At 42.4% G+C, this 21,659-nt stretch overlaps 2 protein-coding genes across 5 annotated transcripts in view; both read left to right on the forward strand.

The window, feature by feature from the left end:
* The window catches only part of LOC131069371 (translation factor GUF1 homolog, chloroplastic), a 291,243-nt gene that overhangs the window by 28,165 nt on the left and 241,419 nt on the right, over window positions 1-21,659 (forward strand). For all 3 annotated transcript variants that reach the window (XM_058004741.2, XM_058004742.2, XM_058004740.2), the window contains one exon: window positions 17,409-17,498. In XM_058004741.2, coding sequence (XP_057860724.2) covers window positions 17,409-17,498 — 90 coding nt within the window. The remainder of the gene's footprint in view (window positions 1-17,408; window positions 17,499-21,659) is intronic.
* Window positions 7,673-11,373, forward strand: LOC131036195 (uncharacterized). 2 transcript variants are annotated; one of them, XM_059212100.1, is made up of 7 exons: window positions 7,673-7,916; window positions 8,237-8,922; window positions 9,042-9,274; window positions 9,375-9,527; window positions 9,620-10,020; window positions 10,134-10,542; window positions 10,642-11,373. In XM_059212100.1, exons 2-7 carry the CDS (start codon window positions 8,285-8,287, stop codon window positions 11,238-11,240), a joined length of 2,433 nt encoding a protein of 810 aa, XP_059068083.1. In that variant the 5' UTR covers window positions 7,673-7,916; window positions 8,237-8,284; the 3' UTR covers window positions 11,241-11,373. The 2 variants fall into 2 exon arrangements, with proteins under 2 accessions (XP_059068083.1, XP_059068082.1); XM_059212099.1 differs by having other exon boundaries at window positions 7,673-8,922.

The following is a 21,659-nucleotide window of genomic DNA, read 5'->3' on the forward strand; positions in this document are numbered from 1 at the left end:
TGCGGCGTTTTAACCTTGCGCGGCGTGGTGGCTTCCTCGGTGTGTGGCGTTTTAACCTTGCGCGGCGGTGTCTTCATGCGGTGCTTTATATTTTCTGCGGCCTTCGGTGGCTCCCACCGCACAGTGTGACCACCGCACGGTGGCTCCACCGTCGGTGGTCCCACCGCACGATGGTTCCACCGCACGGTGGCTCCACCGTCGGTGGTCCCACCGCACGATGGTTCCATCGAACGGTGGCTCCACCGCACGATGGTTCCACCGTACGGTGATGCCACCTTCGGTGGGCCCACCGTACGGTGGCTGTTTTTTTTTTTTTTTTTTCATAATATATATTTTCCAAATTTTCTTTTATATATATATATTTTTTTCAAATTTTCTTTTATATATTATTTTTTTTTTTTCAAATTTTCTCAATTTTTAGTAGCGACTGACTGACTGGGGGGTTCCGGTTCCCTCCGTTCGTGATAGATCTTCAGTTTCGACCTGTTGACTGCGTCTGGTATTTCCTTCCCGTCCAGCGTCCACAACTTTATCGCCCCTTTCGTATTGACCTCATGTATTCGAAAGGGCCCTAACCATCGGACTTTGAATTTCCCAAGCTTAATTTCGTTCTTCCTGTTGAATTTTAGCACCAACTGTCCGGGAGTAAAATTCATTCGCCGGAGATGCTTGTCGTGCCACACCTTCCGTCTTTGCTGGGCTGTTTCTGTCGCCCACTGAGCCATCATCCTTCGCTCGTCCAATTTGTTCAACGCGTACAGCCTCTCCCTCAGGCTTTCCATGTCGCCAAGGCGATTATCCATGGCAATCCGCAGACTCGGTACCATGAATTCAACTGGCACGACGACTTCTTGTCCATACATTAGCTGGAAAGGAGTCTGTCCAGTAGTTACTTTGTAGGTCGTCCGGTATGCCCAAAGTACTGACGGTAGGCGTTCCTCCCAGTCATCCTTCTCTACTCCGCAAGACTTATATATCACCGACATTATTATTTTATTTGTGGCCTCCGCCTGGCCATTGGCACATGGGTAGTACGGACTTGAGAATGAGTGAAAAATCTTGAAGTCTGATGTCAACCGGTGTATGACATGGTTCACGAAGTGGCCTCCCCGGTCACTGGTCAACTGAATAGGTATACCATAACGCGTAATGATTTGTTCATAAATAAACTTCGCTGTGCTTACTGCCGAATTATCCTGGAGGGCCCTTGCCTCTACCCACTTGGTCAAGTATTCTGTCGCAACTATAATGTACCGGCACCGTCGTCTGCGGCTGGCCTTAAGAGGACCCACAAAGTCGAGTCCCCATCGCTCAAAGAGTTCTTGTGCGTGCGACGGGTTAAGGGGCATGAAGTCCCGCTTCAGAGGTTTGCCCGCCCGTTGGCAAGTGTCGCATCTCACGACCCACTCGCTGGCGTCGTGATATACCGTTGGCCACCATAGTCCTGCGAGAAGCACCTTTCGGGCTGTGGTGTCTGGACCCATGTGTCCACCTGCGGGCCCTTCGTGTGCCTCCCTTAGTACACTCGAGACTTCCTCTTCCATGACACAACGCCTTAATATCTGGTCCGGCCCCATCTTGTAAAGTAACCCATTGATGAGCGAAAAAGTCCTGCTCCTTAATGCGAGCTTTCTTCGTTCCCCTGGAGGCATACCCTCCGGAAATCGGGACGTTGATAGGTACTCACCAATCTTTCTGTACCATGACGGAAGTACGGCTATTTGGAATAAGTGTGCATCCGGAAAATCGTCATTTACTCCCTCTGGAGGTTCCCTTGACTTAATCCGCGACAGCTGGTCAGCTATGACATGGCTTCGCCCTGGTCTTACCACAATTAAAAATGTGAACTCCTGTAGTAGCAATAGCCAACGACTTATCCTCCCTTGGATAATGGGCTTGTTCACTAAATACACGAGTGCCTGGTGGTCTACGTAAAATGTGAATGGTGTGGCCAGGAGGTAATGACGAAATTTCTGTACGGCATAGACCATACCAAGTGCTTCACGTTCTGTGGTACTGTAGTTCTTTTCCGCCTTCGAGAGCAACCTGCTGGCAAAATAAACGGGGTGGTCCAGCCCGTGTCCTCCTACTTGGGCTAATGTAGCCCCGATGGCATAGTTCGAGGCATCCACGTGAACGTGGAATTCCTTATCCCAATTCGGGTATGCCAGTATGGGCGCTCCCATCAACCTTGTCTTCAGCTCTTCGAAGGCCTTGCTCTGTGGCTCTGCCCAAATGTATGGTTCCCCTTTCCTTGTCAACTTATCCAACGGGTGGGATATCTCAGCGAAGTTCTTGATAAACCTCCTGTAGTACCCCACATGACCAAGGAAGGACTTTACCCCCGTGACGTCCGTCGGAGGTTCCATTTCTACTATTACTCGAATCTTGTCCGGGTCCATTTTCAATCCTTCTTTACACACAATGTGTCCCAGCAATCTTCCCTGTGGTACCATGAATCTACATTTCTTCGGGTTGAGGGCCAACCGTGCCCTCCGACACCTCTCCAGGCATTCTCCGAGAGTTTTTAAGTGGGTGCCCTGTTCGCTGTAAATTGACCAATGATCCAGGAATGCTTTGAAGTTCCCCACCAACATCTTGTCGAATATGTGCAAGATGATGCGCTGAAAGGTGGCAGGCGCATTGCATAGACCGAAGGGCATTCGGTTGTATGCGTACACACCGTCCTCCACCACGAAGGTTGTTTTCAGCTTGTCTTCCTCCGCGATGGATATCTGGTTGTAACCAGAGAACCCATCCATGAAGGAATAGATTTCGTGTCCAGCTACTTCCTCCAAGATGCTGTCTGTGAAGGGTATGGGAAACGGGTCTTTAACGGTGACAGCGTTTAGGCACCGGAAATCTACACAGATCCGGATCTGATTGGCCTCTTTCTTGAGGGAAATCACAATGGGGGACACCCATTCGCTTGTCTGCACTCTGAAGATTATGCCCGCTTCCAACATTCGCTCAATTTCGTCATTCACTCGTACAACATAATTTTTGTTCATTCGGTACGGCCGCTTCCTCATTGGCTGGGCTCCTGGTACCAACGTTATTCGGTGCACACAGTTCTGGGGGCACGCCCTTCAAGTCCTTGTATGTCCATGCAAAGACATCCTTGTATTCCAGGAAAATTTTGAAGGCTGCGGCCTTCAACACTGGATTCCAATCATCTTCGACCAGGATGATCTTGGGGTCACTTGTCTCCCCGAGATTCATTTCCTTTAACTTGGCTTCCTGATACTTAATAGGCTCCCCCTTCAGGAATTGGTGTGCCCGCGCCTCATTCACTGCTGCCTCCCCTTCCTTATACTCACCATATTCTGGGGGAAATATATCTGGTTCTTCTTCGATGCTCAATACGTTGCACGAGGGTGTAAATAGTTCATAATCTCCCATTTGCCAATGGAAGAGGCCATTCAAGGAGTCCCCATCGTCTCCTGAGCATGCCTCCAGTTCTAACACCCCTTCATCACTGGGCTCCATGCGGCATCTATTTCCACCCTCCGCTAACTGGTGTCCCTCAGACTCCGAGTCGGAGTAAGAGGCTAACTCCTCGCTCACCATCTGCCTACGGAGGTCAATTACGTACTTCCTCCCGACGTTTTCCAAAGAAAGGGTATTTTGCTTCCAATTATGGTTCGCTTTTGCTGCAATGAGCCACCCCCGCCCCAGGATGGCGTCATATCCTTTCTGCTTTAAGGGAATTACCACAAAATCCAGCACGAATGGCTGCGTACCGACCATCACCTGCTGGCCCATGAGGGTACCAATGGGTTCAATCCCATGTTGGTCTGCCCCTAGCAGGTTGAACGTAGGGGGCCACAACGTAGGCTTTCCCAATTTTTTCCATGTCGCTTCTGGGAGTACATTTACTCCTGATCCTCCGTCCACAATAGTGTCTGTTAAGGTGGTCCCTAGTATACCCATTTCTACCACCGCTTGGTGGCGTCCGCTGTTGACTACTAACAACATGGGGTCGACCGCGGGGCTCGCGACCTCCCTAAACGCGGGGTTGGTTGTGGGGCGCACGACCTCCTTCGTTTTTACTTGTGGGGGTGCAGAGTTTAAAATAGCCGTTTTTAGCTGCGGCATACTCTCCAGGAGGTCTTGAATTCTCACCGGTACTTCTACCTGCAAGATTTGCCGTAAGATTTCCTCTTCTCCCTTCGTCCGTGGTGGACTTGCTGTCTGGTGACTGTTCTGTCCTTGTGCGGCTAGTTCTTTTGTGATCTCGTCTCTGGCCTCCCGCACTCTCTCGGTCTCTGTGTGGGGATTTGGGTAGGCAATCTTCTTAGCCTGTGCCCTTGTGATTGCCAATACTTCTGCCTTCGTAGGTTCTATGTTCAGAAGGTGTACACCAGGCTTCGGGCAATTTGCGTCCTCGTGGTCGCCTGGCCCGCACCATCGGCAGAGGTGCTGAGTGTTGGCTTCCTTCGTACAATCGCGGGCGAAGTGTCCCCACTGATTGTAGGCCCTACATTGAATCATTGGCCGGCCCTTGGCATCGTACTGGATCCGGTTTTTGTTGTTGTTATTGTTATTGTTTCTTCTGCCGCCGCCGCGTCTATTATCCCGGTATCCTCCAGATGATGCCGTTGTGTTAGTCTGCTGGCCCGTACCCGCTGGTGCGGATGTTGCGGCCTGCTCTGTGAACAACACCTGGTTCGGGCTTCGGGTTTTCATATTGTATGGGCACTCCTTGGTGGAGTGTCCCATCATTTGGCAAATCTCACAGAATGCCTTCTTCGGGCAAGTACCCTTTGTGTGGCTGTCACTCCTACAGTCTGTACACCACACTTCATTTTCTTCCGTCTTACTTGTACTCCCTTTCATGGCCTTGAATTCTCTCAGCATTCGCTTCATGTCCTTCTGGAGCGCGTGTACCTTTTTACCCGATTCGCTACTGCTACTGCTCTCTCCGTCAGAATCTTCGTCATCGTCCGATGAATATCTATTACTTTTCTTCGTCCTTGATGTTTTGTATTCGCTTTCTAGATCCATCGCCCTGTTATAGGCGTCGTCGTATGACGTCGGGGGTACAATCTTCATTTTTTTCCGTAGGGAGGATTTCAATCCTTCCACAAACCATCGTTTTTTTAAGCCCTCAGCAGGCTGGCTCTCCATTTTACCCAAGAGTTCTTTCAGTCTCCTGCTGTATGCCCGTACTGTCTCCTTAGTACCTTGCTTGGTACTATATATCTCTGTTACAATTTCGTTGTCGTCACGGAGCAACCGAAACTCCTCCGTGAATTCCTTCTGTAAGTTAGCCCATGTGGCCACTTTTTGCTTATCTATATCGGAGTACCAATCTATGGCGACTCCACGTAACGTGGCTGGGAACTGCTGTACCCAGTCATCCGGGCCTGTTACTCCGTTGGCAGACCAAATGGTTTCACATGTACGGAAGTGCCGTAAGGGGTCTTCCTTGCCGTCCCCTGTGAACTTTGGTAATTTTTGTTTGCTCGCCATCCCTGGTCGTCTTCCTAGAGGCGGTTGTGGCTGTGTCTGTGGTCCTGCGCTGCTACCTCCGGTAGTGTTGGTGGTGTGTCCTGGAGGTACGGTGTTTTGCCTGTCGCGTGTGGCACCTACACTCGTACTGTTGTCCTCCCCTTCGTTCTGACACGCTCCTACTCCTGCTTCCCGTTGGTGATCTTCACTCCGTGGCGTGAGGGATAAGTTCCTAAACTGATCCCGAGTCTCCTCGACTAGATTTCGTCGTAACCTTGTTTCTTCTAGAAATTCTTCGTGGCTCCGCGTCCTACGATGATTTGGCGACACGTAGAAATTTCCGTCGGCCTCTGCACCTTCCGTGACACCTCCTTGGTTCCCCTCAGGCCCCCCTTCGGCAGGTCGTCCTTCGGCAAGTTGCCTCAGCCTCCGTCTACGTTCTACTTGCTGCTCCAGAATCAAAGCCCTCTGCGCGGCCTCCCACTCGTTCGTTTCCGGTTTTCTATTCCTATCTTTATTCAATAGGTTTGGCATTAATTGTCACACATCTCCATAACTCTCAATTCTTAAATCAAAACATATCTTTATTAATTCATCTGCTCAAGTACAACTCGTGTCAATGACACTTTTATTTGAAAATAAGAAGTTCACAGTTCAATTCCCTCCTGGCCTGGCGCCATCTCTTTCTGTTTCCCGTCGGCTGTTTTCTTCGTAGCGTTGCAGGATTTGTTGTCGTCGCTCTTCCTGGGCAACTTCCTCCAGGCGGGCCTGTTGTGCCAGCGATGCCTGTGCAAGCAACCGGGGGAGGTGGTTCATTAACCGGTTTACTGCCGGGCTAACCTCCAGCGCTGTCCACACGGCACTTGGTGGGATTTCTGCCTCCGTCGCTTCTCGTCGAACGTATGTCTGAATGGCTACCTGGAGCAAAATCGAAAATTCTCGCGTTGCCGTGTCTTCTCCTGTGTAAAGTTCTGTCCGCGCGTCGTCGGCCTCCGGGTTTACTTCACCAACGGGTAGGCCCATTGTGTCTGTGCTCCATCCGTGTCTTCCGTTCCCGAGTTCGTCTAGGCAACGACGCCAAATGTTTGCCCTCTCGGGTGAATAACTTAAGACATAAAGGACATAACGCAGAATAATGCCGTAACTATCAGACAAAGTGTATCAGATGTTCTATTCATCATAAGTGTATGTTACAAGTTACATTCCGAAGTATAAAAGGGTACCGAGGGGGTGCGAGCACCAACCGTCGCACCGCAACTTCCACCCCTCGGTTGCCAACTAACCAAAACAATTACACATAATTAACTAATGTTATTCCCGTGTACAATAATGCCGCCAACAAAGTCGTGGGTCTCTTTTGGTTTTCACGACAAGTTTTCTAGGTTTGGTGGTGTTTTTCACTTGCGCCTAGGGTTCTGGTGTGGTGAGGGTTTCTTTTTGCATGATTTATTTGATAAAAATCATGTGTTTTCGGTTTTCTTTGCAACAGATTTCTGTAGGCTTGAACTAGGGTTTTGCATGATTTTTTTCCAAAAAAAATTGTGGAGGGTTTTCTGCACGATTTTTTTCCCAAAAATCGTGGTGGGTTTTTTAATGATTTTTTCCTAAATATCGGGGTCTTCGTTTGTTATTTTTTTGACTACTTTTTAAATCGTGGATTTTTACTATTTTTCCACAAAATGAAGGTTTTTGTCGATTTTTACACAAAATTGTGTGTGATTTCAGCATCACATTGAAGGTTTGACAATTTTGCCACAAAAATTGTGGCGCTATCTTACACGAACTTTCTTGACGATTTTTTAGACAAAATCGTAGGTTTCAATTTTTTTGCTGATTATTTACCAACAAAAATCGAAGTTTTTTGAGAAGTTGATCTTGGTTTCTGTTTTTCTAGATAATTGGAGGGATGGCTTAGTTAGCCAACATCATGTTGGGAGGCACTTAGAGGTTCAATGACAAGTGGTAAACTTGGTGTAATGGTTGGAAAATCAGGAGTTTAGGGTTTCACTAAGTAAATCCACAAAATAGTCCAATTAACCAAATTACATTGAAAGAGGGTTGAACCCAGAGAAACGAAAATCGCCTAAACTCGCCTGGACTCGGCGAGTCCAAGTGCGAGTCACCCTCGCCGAGTCCTGGGGACTCGGACTCGGACTCGGCCGAGTCCAGGCGCCAGACTCGCTAGACTCCCCGAGTTTGGCGAGTTTGGCCGAGTCCCGTGCTTGGGACTCGGCCGGCGGCGATGTGAAAGATAAGTTAAAAAAAAAACAATTTTAAATGGTTTTTTTGACTCTTTTTTTTTGTGTTATTTTTGTTTTATACCTAAAAGTGACTTTCATTTCATTCATTTGCAAAAATAGGAGGAGTAAAGTGAGATAAAAAGAATAACAAGGGTGCATTGAAGAAAAACCAGCAAGGAAGATTTCTTCAATTTCTTCAATTTTCTTCAAGAGTTCTAAGAGGTAAGTTGGTAACATTGTTTTTTTGAGATTTTTTTGTTTCTTATATGCAAAAATTCATTTTTCTATTCTTTTTTTTTTGAAAGTTTTACATTTTATTCCAAAATCTTTTCTATGTTACTATGTAGGCCCAGGGTTTGTAATTTTATTTTTTTTAAAGTAGGGTTTGACAAACCCTACAATTTAAAAAAAATAAAATTGCAAACCCTAGTTACCCTACTTTAGCTTTTTTGAAAAAAATGTTCAATGAGAATGAAATTATGAATGCACAACATAGAATGAATGTCTTAATTTATTTTTGCATTTGTAATGTTTTATTGCAGCAACCTTCACATTCTTATTTGCCTCAAGTTTCACAAAACAATCATACAATGTCCTCTTCTAGACCTCCCATTAGAAAGGACCCTGCTTGGAAATATCATGAGGATTTTCCAGGGCAAAGAAAAGGGCAAACAAAGTGTATATTTTGCAAAACAATATTCCATGGAGGCATATATAGATTGAAATACCATATTGCTGGTGTGCGTGGGCATGATGCCGACCCATGCACAAAAGCAGTCACTGAGGCCGTACGTGATTGCTATGTAATGGTTGAAGAAATTGAAAGGAAAAGGAAAGAAAAAGAGGATCTCACAGTCATTGGGAGACATGCACCTTTAGGAACAGGGACACAATTAGGTTGTGTTGGAGGGCCTTCTTACTTGCCTTCATATCGTCCCACTCATTTTGCTACTACTCATGCTTCCGGTTCTGCTTCTATAAGTGCCAGTGCTAGTGCCAGTGTCTCTGCCCCTTCTCATGTTCCTAGCACTGGCAGTGGTAGTGGGAATGTTAGCATTGGACCTAGGATTCGTAAATCTAGGTTGGATACCTTTTTTGCACCTCGCACTACTCCTGGGTCCCAACAGTCACTTGAGAGCATGGGTTGGAACAAGGAGGTCCATGATGCTGCTAAAATGGCAGTTGGCAGATTTTGGATCTATGGCAGTATTCCATTCTTCACAGCTAGGTAAATGTTTTATGTTTGATTGTTTTAATTTTTATAATTTGATTGTTTGTATTAATTTTTGTTGTATATAGTTCATTATACATAGTACATACTTATCTCATTAAAATTATTTGTGACAGGTCACCTTATTGGCAAGAAATGGTTGATGCCCTTACCATTTGTGGGGCGGGGTTCAAAGCCCCTTCTGAGTTTGATTTGAGCGGACCCATTTTGACTGAATTGGTGAATGATGTGAAGAAAGAATTGGGTGATCAACGCCAAATATGGAGCACTAAAGGTTGCACCATCATGACTGATGGTTGGACAGACAGGAGAAATAGAACTCTCCTTAATTTTCTTGTTTCTTCCGCAGGTGATTGATTAATTTTAGTTTCATTTAGGCATTAATTTTTTATTTTTCATTTAATGATTTATTGAATGATCATTGATCTTGCTTTATTTTTTTATTTCAGGGGGCACCGTTTTCATCAAGTCTATTGATGCCTCCGCCCATTGCAAGAATGCCACCTACCTATGTGAGCAGATAGAGGAGGTGATTAATGAGGTGGGTGAAGAGAACGTGGTACAGGTGGTGACTGACAATGCACCAAATTATGTTGCTGCAGGTAAACTTTTGATTACAAACTAATTTTGTTTGCAAATTAATTTCTATTTTGTAACCTCATTAATTACAATGCAACAAATTATGTTGTTGCAGGCAGACTATTGATGGAGGGGCACCCATCTATAGTTTGGACTCCATGTGCCGCCCATTGCATTGACCTCATGTTAGAGGATATTGGAAAACTTCCATGGGTCAAGACATGTGTAGAAAAGGCAAGAAATGTGTGCAAATTTGTATATAATCATTCATGGGTGTTGGCTCTTATGAGACAATACACAGAGCATAAGGAGTTAGCTCGTCCAGGAATCACAAGATTTGCCACAAACTTCATCACATTGCAGTCCATGCTTCGTTGTAAGATGGCCTTGAGACGTATGATTGTTGGTGAGGAGTGGTCTTCCTCATCCTATGCTGCCACCCCAGCAGGAAAAGATATGGCAGACTGCATTTTTGATGAGCGAGGCTTTTGGAGCCCTTGTGATGAGATAGTGAAGGTAATTTTTTTATAAATTCTACAATTTTTATTTAACTTTTTGTTTTATAACTTATTCATCATATTCTCTTATTTGCTCATGTTTTAAATTACACAATATTTTCAATTTTACAGTTTGTTAAGCCCTTGGTGGTTTTGTTGCGAGTTGCGGATGGAGAAAAGCCCGCAATGGGCTACATATATGAGGGCATGGATAGGGCGAAAGAGGGCATCAAATCTATCTATGTAGGAGATGAGAGCAAGTATGGTCCCATTTGGCAGATCATTGATAAGAGATGGCATCATCAGCTTCATAGGCCCATCCATGCAGCAGCCTATTATTTGAATCCGGCATTCCATTTTAGCCCTACTTTCAGGGCTGATGCGGAGGTCCTTGATGGGCTATACTCAGTCATGGAGAAGATGGCACCTGTTGGTTGTACTCAGTCAGATCTTATGCGAGAGCTACAGTTGTTCTCAAATGCACAAGGGGAGACCTTTTCTCGTCCTATCGCCAAAGAAAGTAGGACAACTATGATGCCAGGTAAAAATAAATTGTAAGGCTTAATTTTAGTTTTATTGTATATTGTTAAATGAGTTTATGAGAGACTGATTTTATTTATTTTTCTCATTTCAAACTCAGATAATTGGTGGAACTTTTTTGGCCCAACGACACCAAATCTTCAGAAGTTGGCCATTCGCATCTTGAGCCAACCATGCAGTGCATCTGGTTGTGAGTGCAATTGGAGTATGTTTGAGCACATACACTCCAAGAGGCGCAATAGATTATCCGTGGAGAAGATGAATGATCTTATCTTTGTTCACTATAACCTCCGCCTGAGAATGAGAAAGAATGCATTAGCTGACATCTCTCCTATCATTCTAGATGAGGTTGATCCTGAGGCAGAGTGGGCCATTGAGACAGATCTTGTGGCTGTCTTTAGTGATGATGACACTGATTGGATCGACCAGGTAGATATAGAGGCTGAGGCTGTAGCCATGGCAGAGGAGGAGCAGAGAGCACGAGCAGAGAGAGGAGATTCAGAGGCAGATGGTGATAGTGACAGAGATGGTGACAGTGACACAGATGTTCCTGATGTTGGTGAGCATGGCGTGGTGTCACGGGGAGCGGCTATGGCTGCCCAATCATCTATGACCTACCTTAGATGCCTTCGTAGGGGGGCGGGGCCTTCATCGGAGCCGACGTCGGGGCCGGAGGGTGCAGACTCCTCTGCGCCATAGGCTTGTAGATGTATTTACCTTTGTTATTTGTATGGAACATTTGATGATGATCATATGATGACATGGATTTTTTATTCCATGAGTTTTGTAATATTGTATACATTTGACAATATTTATATATCTATGTTTGTTATTTCCTTCAGCTACAATTTGCGTTTATGCTTATGTGATAGATCATAGATGTATACTTGTGTATGTATTATGTAATGAAATGAGCCAAGTTTGATGATGTTATTGTGTCTTATTCAATAAAGGGTGCATGAAACAAGTTTTAAATCTTAAAAAATCTCTAAATTTTTTGAGTTTTTCACTTTCCCGAGTCCAGCCGAGTCTGGAGCCGAGTCTGACGCCGAGTCCCGAGTCCGAGTCCGATTTGGCCTTGCCGAGTCCGAGCCGAGTCCGAGTTTCGTTTCTTTGGTTGAACCCAATAGATCTAGACTCAATCCTAATGGGGTAAGGTTTGATATTCTAATAGGATTCAACTGGTTTGTATTGTTTATCCTCTTTCTTAGTTGAATTTGTAATGTAATTGTGAAATTAGGGCAACACAATGAATTATTGAAGTAAATTGACAAAAATAATAAGCTACAGATATCCCATTGAGCCACAAACTTGGATCTGGGCAAAAGGAGATGTCTAGAACTTGTTTTCAGAAGTTCGGCTTGATTTTTCAGTACCAAGTAGTACAGATTCGCCTTGGTCCTCTGAATTTTCCACTGTCGAAAGCTGAACTTGTTCGTCACAGTTGACTTTGCTGGAATTCCTGAGTAAAACTCCACACCTATTCCCTGCACACAGAAAGAAAGGGAAATATGTTGGGAATAGGGGTTTTTACTTAGATCAAACCCCAGTTTTGGAATTAACCATGAAATTGAATTGACAAATGTAATTAAAGACTATAATAAAGTACTTTCCTTTTGAGGGAAAGATTGAATCTGAAATGTAATGCTTGAAACCACAATCTTTACCTTGATGAAGTTTTCTTTGTCTTCACACAAAGCTTTTAGGGTTTCATGTAGGATGTCTTCATAAAATATTGATCATGAATGCCATCATCAATGCATGCCATCTTCAATGCTTTATTTTGACTTCACTTTTGCTCCAATGCTTGATGAATGATTGATTGCTTGCTCACTTGAAATTGCTAGTGTAATTGAGATCTTGATTTCGGTTAGATTCAAATGAGAGGGGTAGATCTTCATTTATACTTGTTTGCCTGAAAATTCCATTAAATTTCTGGAGTAGGTTGACACAGGATCCAAATTTCTGCTTATTTGTGATGACTGTTATGAGGCTTCAATTTGGGGCCTAATTAAGAGGCCCAGGATGTGGTACGCCTTGTTCAGGACTCCAAAATGGGGGGAGAATTGGAAAGATGATGAAAACGCAGGGTAGATAGGTAGTGTGAGCAGAATCAACATTGCAATTAGGCCTTGGAAATCGGAATGCCAAAGTTGGGTGTAATATCCCCACAATTTTTTTTTTGATTTTTAAACAAGATTACAATCACATCAACACCTGTTAGGGATTAGAATAAGAAAACTAAACCAGCTGAAAGGAACCCTACACCTTTTGATCATTGAGAGCCCAAGCTGGGAGGGTGAGAGCATGAGGTAGCTTAGGGGATTGTTAGATGTAAACTTCTGAAAGTACTGATTACAATAATGGGCGGCAAGCCAACCCCTTCCACTTTCCAGCAGGAATAGAAAACTAGAAAGCTTGGCAGTAAACTAGCCAAGTAGAACAAGAACAAAACCAAGCACAAATCACTCTACCGCAATATTTTAGTGGGAGGACTGAACACTTACAACAAAGCTCAACTCAACCTCTTATGTAGCGGGAGGACTGAACGCTTACAACAAAGCTCAACTCAACCTCTTATGTAGCAAGAGGACCATTACAAACAAAATACCGCTTATGCAACGGGAGGACATAATTACAAATATCAAATGTAGGCGGCAAGCCAACCTCTTCCACTTTTCAGCAGGGTATGCTTTACAGTCTTGAATTGGTTGATAGTACTACTATTCAACCTTACAATATAGAGAGAAATGATTAGAATAGAAGAACAATGGGATCACAAATGAAAGCTACCTCTAAAACCAACTCAAACATTAAGCAACTATTGCTGTTCTTAATTCTGAAAGTGAATAACACGCAGACCAGGCACTACTGGAAACACCAAAATGCTCATAACTAACACAAATCTACTCGAAATCACACCAAATCAAAAGCAAATGACTAATATGGCATAAGCGGCCATTTTAGAACCTCAAACCTGCAACTCTGAAGCCCGTGACCAGCTGCACGCATCCCAAGGCAGCTAGGGGAGGGGTGCCCCAGCAGAAAAAATCGATCAACAATATAAAATTCAAATCAGAAAACTATCATCTCCCCTTTGGAGGACATCATCGCCTATGGGATAGAGAAAATCAAAGCCAATACCCATGTTGATATGCTTAGTAGACAAGGAGGTACGATCAAACTATTGCTTCAGCCAGTATACGCCCAACACACACACCAAAAACACAGCAGCAATTAGAAAACTGAAAATGTAGGAGCAAACTCCATCACTTTGAAGCTCAATCTACTTCTCTGAATGAGAAATAGGCTCTCTCACAGCTAGGTGCTATCTCTCAAGCACGAAACTGGTACAAGCTAGGAAGCACGCAACTTCGGAGCAAAGGTCTGGCACAATTTTGGTAGCACTTCGTTATGAAAATGTTCAAAGATGCTAAATGAGAGACCAAGCTCTCATATTTATAGATTCTAAGACCCCAAATTCACCTCCAAATGGCGTCCAAATTACACTTCCTCATTTGCATTTCATTTCAAACATGACTTTGCCTTGGCGTCCCCTTTCTTAGGCACAAAATTCGAACTTTTCCTTGGTCTCAACTTGCAACATAAAAGAACATTATACATGAGCGTATATTCCATCCTTGGGTGCCTGACTTAGGAGAATAAATAAATTTTGAATAAAATGCTCCTTTCATTTCCCAAGTCGTCCAACAATATAATTAAATATGAAACTTTAGAGTAAAGTATTAATATTTAATAAATCACCAGCAAAACAAATACTGATCAGTACCAAATTGAGCTATGGACTGCAGTGCTGAAAACCATTAAACTGAGTTGGGTTTGAACTCACAACTGAGCTGCTAAAAATAGAATTGCTTGAAATGACACTTACTAAAAATAGTATGTCATGAAAATAACTCCAAAAAGACTGTTCTTCGAACCCTGTAGCTCAGCTCGAGAAACCCAGAAAAACCTAGTAATCATGGCAATTGACACCAACTTACTAAAAATAGTAAGTTCAGCAAACTCCCCTGAACTGATTGCATGTCATACCATTGCGAAGCATATAGAAAACCCAGGAGGAAACTTTGATTCATTCTGCCAAACTCCAATCAAAACATCCCTGTAAACTGCGAAGAATCCTCCTAGAAAATAGGAAACCCTAATTCCTCATTCCAATCAGCCTACGGGTCTTCGGAATAGGCCAATGGACCTCTGATTACTCCTTACTGAGAAGGGGACATTACATGGGGCCTATGGGAGGACAAAAGTGTAGGGGAGTACAATTTAGGAGGGTCTTAGCAGAAAGCTCATGTTGCATAGTGTTTTGAAGTGGAGTCAACCTTCTATGCATTCGTAGCCAAATGACCTGCAGATTATGTCAAGTCTTTTGTATGGTAGTTAGTAGAATGGCCATTAAGGGAGGGTATTAAAGTAATATTGTAATATTTTGCGTGTAATTGTCATCTAGTTAGTTTTAGGAAGTTTCTTTTCTGTCTTTCATTCTCGATCGTTTCTTTTATAGAAATATTGCTTGTACTCTCTATTTAAGGAGTTTTCATCTCCTTTGTAAATAATGAATTATGATTTCATCCAAGGTGGACTTTGGGTGAACCCAAAGCTGTCCCAATTCTAGATTGGACCCATACAAGTATGAGGGGTGGGTAGGTGGGGTATGGTTAGGGGGCTGTTCCAAGAGAGCGTTGCAACATAGCAATGAACTGAAGAAAAGGAGGATGAACCAAATAATCACCAATGATACTGCAATGTGAATGAAAAACAAATTGAAAATGAGACTTATTTATAAAATAGTAGCAATCTCTAAGAAGCAATGAGGTTGCGACACTTTGATTATACATTTGGATAACAAGCGCTTTTTGCTTCCGAAAACTATTGTGGTGGTTGTAGAGAATGGACTAAGTTTTCCTATATATTTTTACTGTTTGATTTCCAATTAATAGATAAAGTGTTATGTCCTCTGCAAGTTCATGTACTAATTTCAGTATTTTTCCAAAATTTTGCCCTAAACTACCTTCTAGTTGAACTTGATTCTTTGTAAAGATAGTGATATCTCTTTGTAATGTCCCCTCTTTCCTATTTGATCACTCAGATACAGAGATTCATCTGCTCTCCATTTCCGTAGGTGGATTCAGTGCGTAGGAGATGTCAGTGCTGGCATTTGGGGTCCTTTACTTGACACTTGGGTGCTAGGTGTTATTATTTGAGAATTTAATGTTATTTTAATATAAAGTCACTTTTTCTAAAAATAGAAAAAGCTAATTAAAGTGACTTTAAGGGGTCAAGTTATAAAGTAATAATAAAACAGAAAAGCATCCCCATGGCATGCCCCCCTAGGCATAAGTTGTTTTTAAAAAGTGGCCAATCTCAATGTTGAATAAGATCCCCAAGTTGGGCAAACTTGCTTGGGAAATGATTATTAAATAATTTCGTTAAAAATAAGGCATGAGAACCCTAAAAGGTACGGTTAAGAGGCTATAAAGCAACAAGAGGAGCATTCATTTTGGCATCATTGAATTCATTTTTACATCATAGGTTGAGAATTGAGCTTTGGAGAAGATTTTTCAGCAGCATTTGAGTCTTTTGGGAACGAAAACTCTTTGAAGGCAAGTGTATTGGACGAAACCCCAATCCATAGGAGAGAGGGATTCACTCAGAATTCCTATTGGTGCATCAAAGAACACTTAATTTAGTGAATTGTAGATCTGATTGCCGATTTTGGAGGGTTTGTGATCTTCTTAAGGCAGCCATTGGACTTCCTAAGCCAGCCATACAACTCTTAGGCAGCCATACCACTTGCAGGAACCTTTGGTTGCCAATCTTGTACAATTCAGCCAATTGAGGGCATAATTCTCATGCCAATCTTATCATCCACATATCACAGCAGTATTTTGATAATTTCAGTAGGCCACAGGAATGAAATTCTCTTTCAGATTGTTGATTTTCTTGTAGTTTGAATAATTCAGCCTGGGAGCTAGGATCTTCAGTATTTGTTTTTAGTAATTGTGATAGTAGCAATTAAAACTAATTGGAGCCACTTGGGAGTTCCTATATTGTATTCTGCGTCAATTCTTCAATAAAACTCATTCCATGCTAGGTGTAGGACTCTTCGTATGTGATTCTGTTGTCCTGGTGAATTAGAATTCTTGAATTTGACAATTATTCTTCTACTGTTCCTAAATCTGAATTCTGAAATTAATTACCAGTCACTTTATTTCTGCATTTTGAATTCCAAAATTGTAGTACATTGGTTCTATTAATGATTAAACTCTATTCAATTCATTGGCATCAAACCCCCAAGCATAAAACTCAGAAAACACCATTAAAACCTTCAATTCAGCAGCATACAAATCAGATAATTACAAATTGGCTGGGGATCTTTCACTCTTGTGGATTCATCATTGGCAATTGTGTTTGAAAAAGAAATTCTCAATCTCTACTTTTTGGAATATTATTAAAATTTCAATCATCATATCCGTTATCTAATTTTGTGAGACCCACAAAATCGACTATGAAATATTACATGTATTCTTACACAAGTTAAAATCTATTGTCATACCTCCTCATACTACTTATTATTGTGTGAAAATCATTTAAAAAATGACTCTAAAATCAACAGGTAGGCTATTGTAGCATCATTTGTTGCTTGAAAGCACCTGCCAAATATAATTGTTACTTTAGAAACAACTCCTAGCATTACTTTTCTATTGTTCAGTTGCTTTAGCTAAATTTATTTGAAACTTCAGGTCACACATTTATTTACCTGATATACACTTTTTTGAAAGGGAACTGGAATAAATTTAAATTATATTGTGGATGTATTATTCTATAGATTGGGTTGTTTTTCAGGCTGCTCGAATGCGGTATCTTGGACAAAATGGTGAACCATACTGCCTAAATCTTATTGACACTCCTGGTCATGTGGACTTCTCCTACGAGGTAGGAATGTTCAGTGTACTTGGTAACTTTATTAATGTTTCCATGCTGCCAAATACTATATGGAATTATTTCTGCAAGCTAGTTTAGGAAATACAAAGCTGAATAATTATCATTTTAGTAGTATGGTGTTTACCTCCAAACTACCAGAAAAATGTATGTGGCTTTCATAAATGTGCTAGATTACAGCTATAGCTTTTCTGTATTTGTGTTGAAAGTTAATCTGATTTTTATATTATTGAAGCCAATAGTTCAAGTACAAAAGTCAATACATCTCCATATGGAGAAAAATGGCCAATGTTAAAAGAACTGTGCATTGTTGAGCTCTCTATTTTATGTGCTTGGGAGAGTTTTAGGAATATGTAAATGGATGTGCCTAAGCGGCACAACTGGTCATGTTGATGCTCTGTAAGAAATGATAAATCTTTGGGAATTTTCCAATTCATTAATAATACCTGAAACGAGAGAAATAAATAAGCATAACTTCAACACTAGCAAATACGAAAAGTCTAATTGTGGTAGTAAATTCAAGCTGATGATAGATATTTGAGCATTATGATGCAGTCTAATCCAAGCTGATTCTCATACAGTAAATCTGACTTTTCCCAAAGGAGGATAGCTACATTTTCCTAAAGATGTATCATTCTAGGTTACGGAAGAAAAATCTTTCATCAGAAGCATCAATTGCATTATATTCTAATCCAAGAATAGGGATAAAATGTCAAATGTCTTTAAAAGTTTGCAAAAGCCCCGTATTTGCCGATTTTCGGGAGACAAAGGTAAAATGTCAAAAAGTGAAAGAGTTCGCAAAATCTCCTTAAGGGCCGAAATTTGGCGAATAGGGATAAAATGTCAAATTTCTTTAAAAGTTTGCAAAAGCCCCATATTTGCCGATTTTCGAGAGACAAAGATAGTGTGTCAAATGTCTTTAAAAGTTTGCAAAAGCCCCATATTTGCCGATTTTCGGGAGACAAAGATAAAATGTCAAATGTCTTTAAAAGTTTGCAAAAGCCCCATATTTGCCGATTTTCGGGAGACAAAGATAACGTGTCAAATGTCAAATGTTTGCAAAAAAGCGTTTTAGCTCGAAGTTCGGCGCACCAAAGGGAAAACGTTAAAAGTGAAAAAGTTTGCAAAATACCCATGTAGCTTGAAGTTCGGCGATAAAGGGAAAACGTTAGAAAGTGCAAAGGTTTGCAAAAGCTCGTTTTGAGCCGAAATTCGGCGCAAAGGCAAAACATTAAAAGTGAAAGAGTTTGCAAAAGAGCAAATTGGCCCGAATTTCGGCGCATAGAGGTAAAACGCGAAACTTAAAGCAAACTTTATTTAAAAATGTCCATATAGCCTGAATTTTGGCGAAAAAGTTAAACGTCTGAAAATCTAAAAGTTCGCAAAAGCTCCATATTTGCCGATTTTTCGGGGGTTAAAGGCGAAATGTCAGAAGAGCAAAGTTTCAAAGGAAATTGCGGAAAGGTAAAACGCAAAGATGGAGGAAAGTTTGCAAAAGAAGGTTAAAGGCCGAAGTTCATGAGGTCAAGTGAAGTGTTTAAATTTAAAACCTTTCGAAATCGCCCCCAAACCTGTTTTCGCCAGAATGTTGAAGCGATTAAGCTTTAGCGTTTGCAAGAAAATCCCTCCTTTTCCCGAAAATCGCGAGTGATCAGGAAATCGCGAGAGGAGAATTTAGGAGGTTTCATGATTTGAAATTTGCAAAACTCTCCAAGCATCGAAATCGCGAAGTAGAGCCTAGGCGGTGTCTTAGGGTTTGCATGTGTTTCCTCCAGCCCGAAAATTGGGCAATTTGAAAATCACGTGAGTTAAAGGAAAGAGCATTTTCAAATTTTTTAGAACGACCTTGTAGGCCGAGCCTGCACAAAGCCCTTCTAACCCGAAGTTTGGGAAGATCGCAGGATTGACACCTTGTTTGCCAGGTAAGATCGCTTTGTCTCCTTTGAAATCATTTAAAATAAATGCAAGACTGGTCAATGTGTTTAAGCAGATAATATAAAATTAATCAAATGGTGAAATTCTGTAGACCGCATTTTTTTTCTTTTGAAAGGCATCAAACAAAGAATTTAAAGCAGAGTCTGTCAAGAAAATTAACCCAACAATGCAAATTTCAGACTTAGGAAATTTTGAACCTCATTTTTGAAAACTGAACTTAAAGACTTTAAGTGCAAATTTAGCAATCATTGAACACCCAAGCCCTGAACCCCAGCCGAGTAGCAAATTTTAAACAAAGTGCTTAATAACATTTCATTTCCAAATTAATTAGGCTCTTTTGCTGAAGCATCGTACTTTCTTTTTCCTTTGATCCTTGTGTGCTAGTGTCATCCTCTTTTTTTTGACTAACCTATTTGTTTCCTTCATCTCGTTTCGTAATCCGCGTCCAGTTGTGCATGATAAATGCCTAAATCTGCGGTAGAATCCTCAAAGACACCTGGTGCAGCCGGAACATTTCGGGTTTCTAAATCAGACATTCCCCGCAAAGGCGAGAAGATCAAATACTAGTACTAGAGAGGAGGATTGAGGGAGTCAAAAGTCCAGAGCATATGGGAAAACATAGGCAATACTGACTTGGGCCACAGGGACATTCAGGACTTCAGAGACCGGGTATATTCTCCAAACGCCTATGGCAGGCCTAGGTGGATGATGGAAAGTGGTATCGCCCAGGCAACAGGATTTCCTCCATCAGTGCAGAATTATGAGCTAGTAGTTGAGGCTGCCCGACATTATCACCCAGAGACCAGATTAGTGTTTCTGAAAAATATGGTCCTAGCTGACTTCACACCTGAGGCCATTGGCGAAGCATTCGACATCCCGTTCCCGGATAACCCCATTGCGACAACCATAGATGAAGCACAAGTTGCATATGACATGAACCCTGCTAAATGCAGGACATTGATAAACGAAGAATGGTATAGGGAGAGAATGCCTCCGAGTATTAGAATCAGGAAAAAGACCCCCAGAAGTGACTTTCACAATGAGCATGGTGATATGGTCACCTTGCTTAGCCGGGTTATGGGACTCCCTCAATCTAATTTTTTTGAAGAGTGGATGTTCTACTTTACGGAGCAGGTCTTTGCCGGGAAATCCAAGTTCGATTGGGCTCAGATCATCAGTGATAAAATTCATACCCAGTTGGTCGAACTTGAAGAGAGGAAGCACTTCACCATGACCTCTTACCTAGTTTATATATTCGCTCGACACTAGTCACTGACAGGGTTAATCAAGAAGGGTGAAATCGGGAACGGGCCCAATCAGATAAAGGTGTACGACTGCTATCCTCAGCTACATTACTATGACATAGCTCAGAGGTAAAAGAACAACCCGGCTTATGCAATTGGTCAATATGAGCGTGTCAATGACACCTTCACAATGCGCCTAGTTAGGTTGATGCAGGGGGGATTGCACATAAGGCTCTCAGAGCAGGCTACCATTTTGGTGCAAAAGTACGGCGCCTGGTTTATTCAATTCCCTAGGTTCTCCTATATCCGGATATCCGGCTTTGAGGGAGCTCCGTTCCCACTTCCATGTTATCCAACAGACAAAGTAATTCTTATGGAAGTTGCAAGGCAAGCACATCTAGCTGGCAGCCTACTCAGAGATAAGAAACAGTCCGGATTCACCTTCCCTATGATTTTGTGTAACCTCGATGTACATTTCAAGAATTCAGTGCAAGCCAATGAGTCACTTGCCGAGTTAGCATCTTATGGCCTATAGGAACATTTCCCAAGGAAATGTTTTGATCATGACAATTTGGCAAAAAGAGCCTATGGTAGGCGCTATAGAGCAAAGGAATCAATTGAGGACTATTGGAAGAATTGTTCTGATGACTATGAGGTCCGACGGTGTGAATATTCAAGGTTAAGTGTGCAGCAAATGCAACTTTATGAATATCGTTGGGTCCTAGATCAAGTGACAGACTCTAGCAATTGCTTGCAGGTTCAAGAGTTTGAGGCAGTAAAGTACCTCTTGCCGGGCATTGATTGGTCTCAGGATCTGATTACTGATTTTGAGGCAGTTATGGCAGCTCCGGGAAGGTACACCGATCATTGGATACACGAGCAGATTGAGAGACTAACCCATGAGGGAATTCAATTCACATACCATATGATGGGTAGTCTCGATTCTCAGTCCTCGGAAGATGAGGGAACCTCAAGT

This window comes from Cryptomeria japonica, chromosome 10, assembly GCF_030272615.1.
Source record: "Cryptomeria japonica chromosome 10, Sugi_1.0, whole genome shotgun sequence".
Taxonomy (NCBI): domain Eukaryota; kingdom Viridiplantae; phylum Streptophyta; class Pinopsida; order Cupressales; family Cupressaceae; genus Cryptomeria; species Cryptomeria japonica.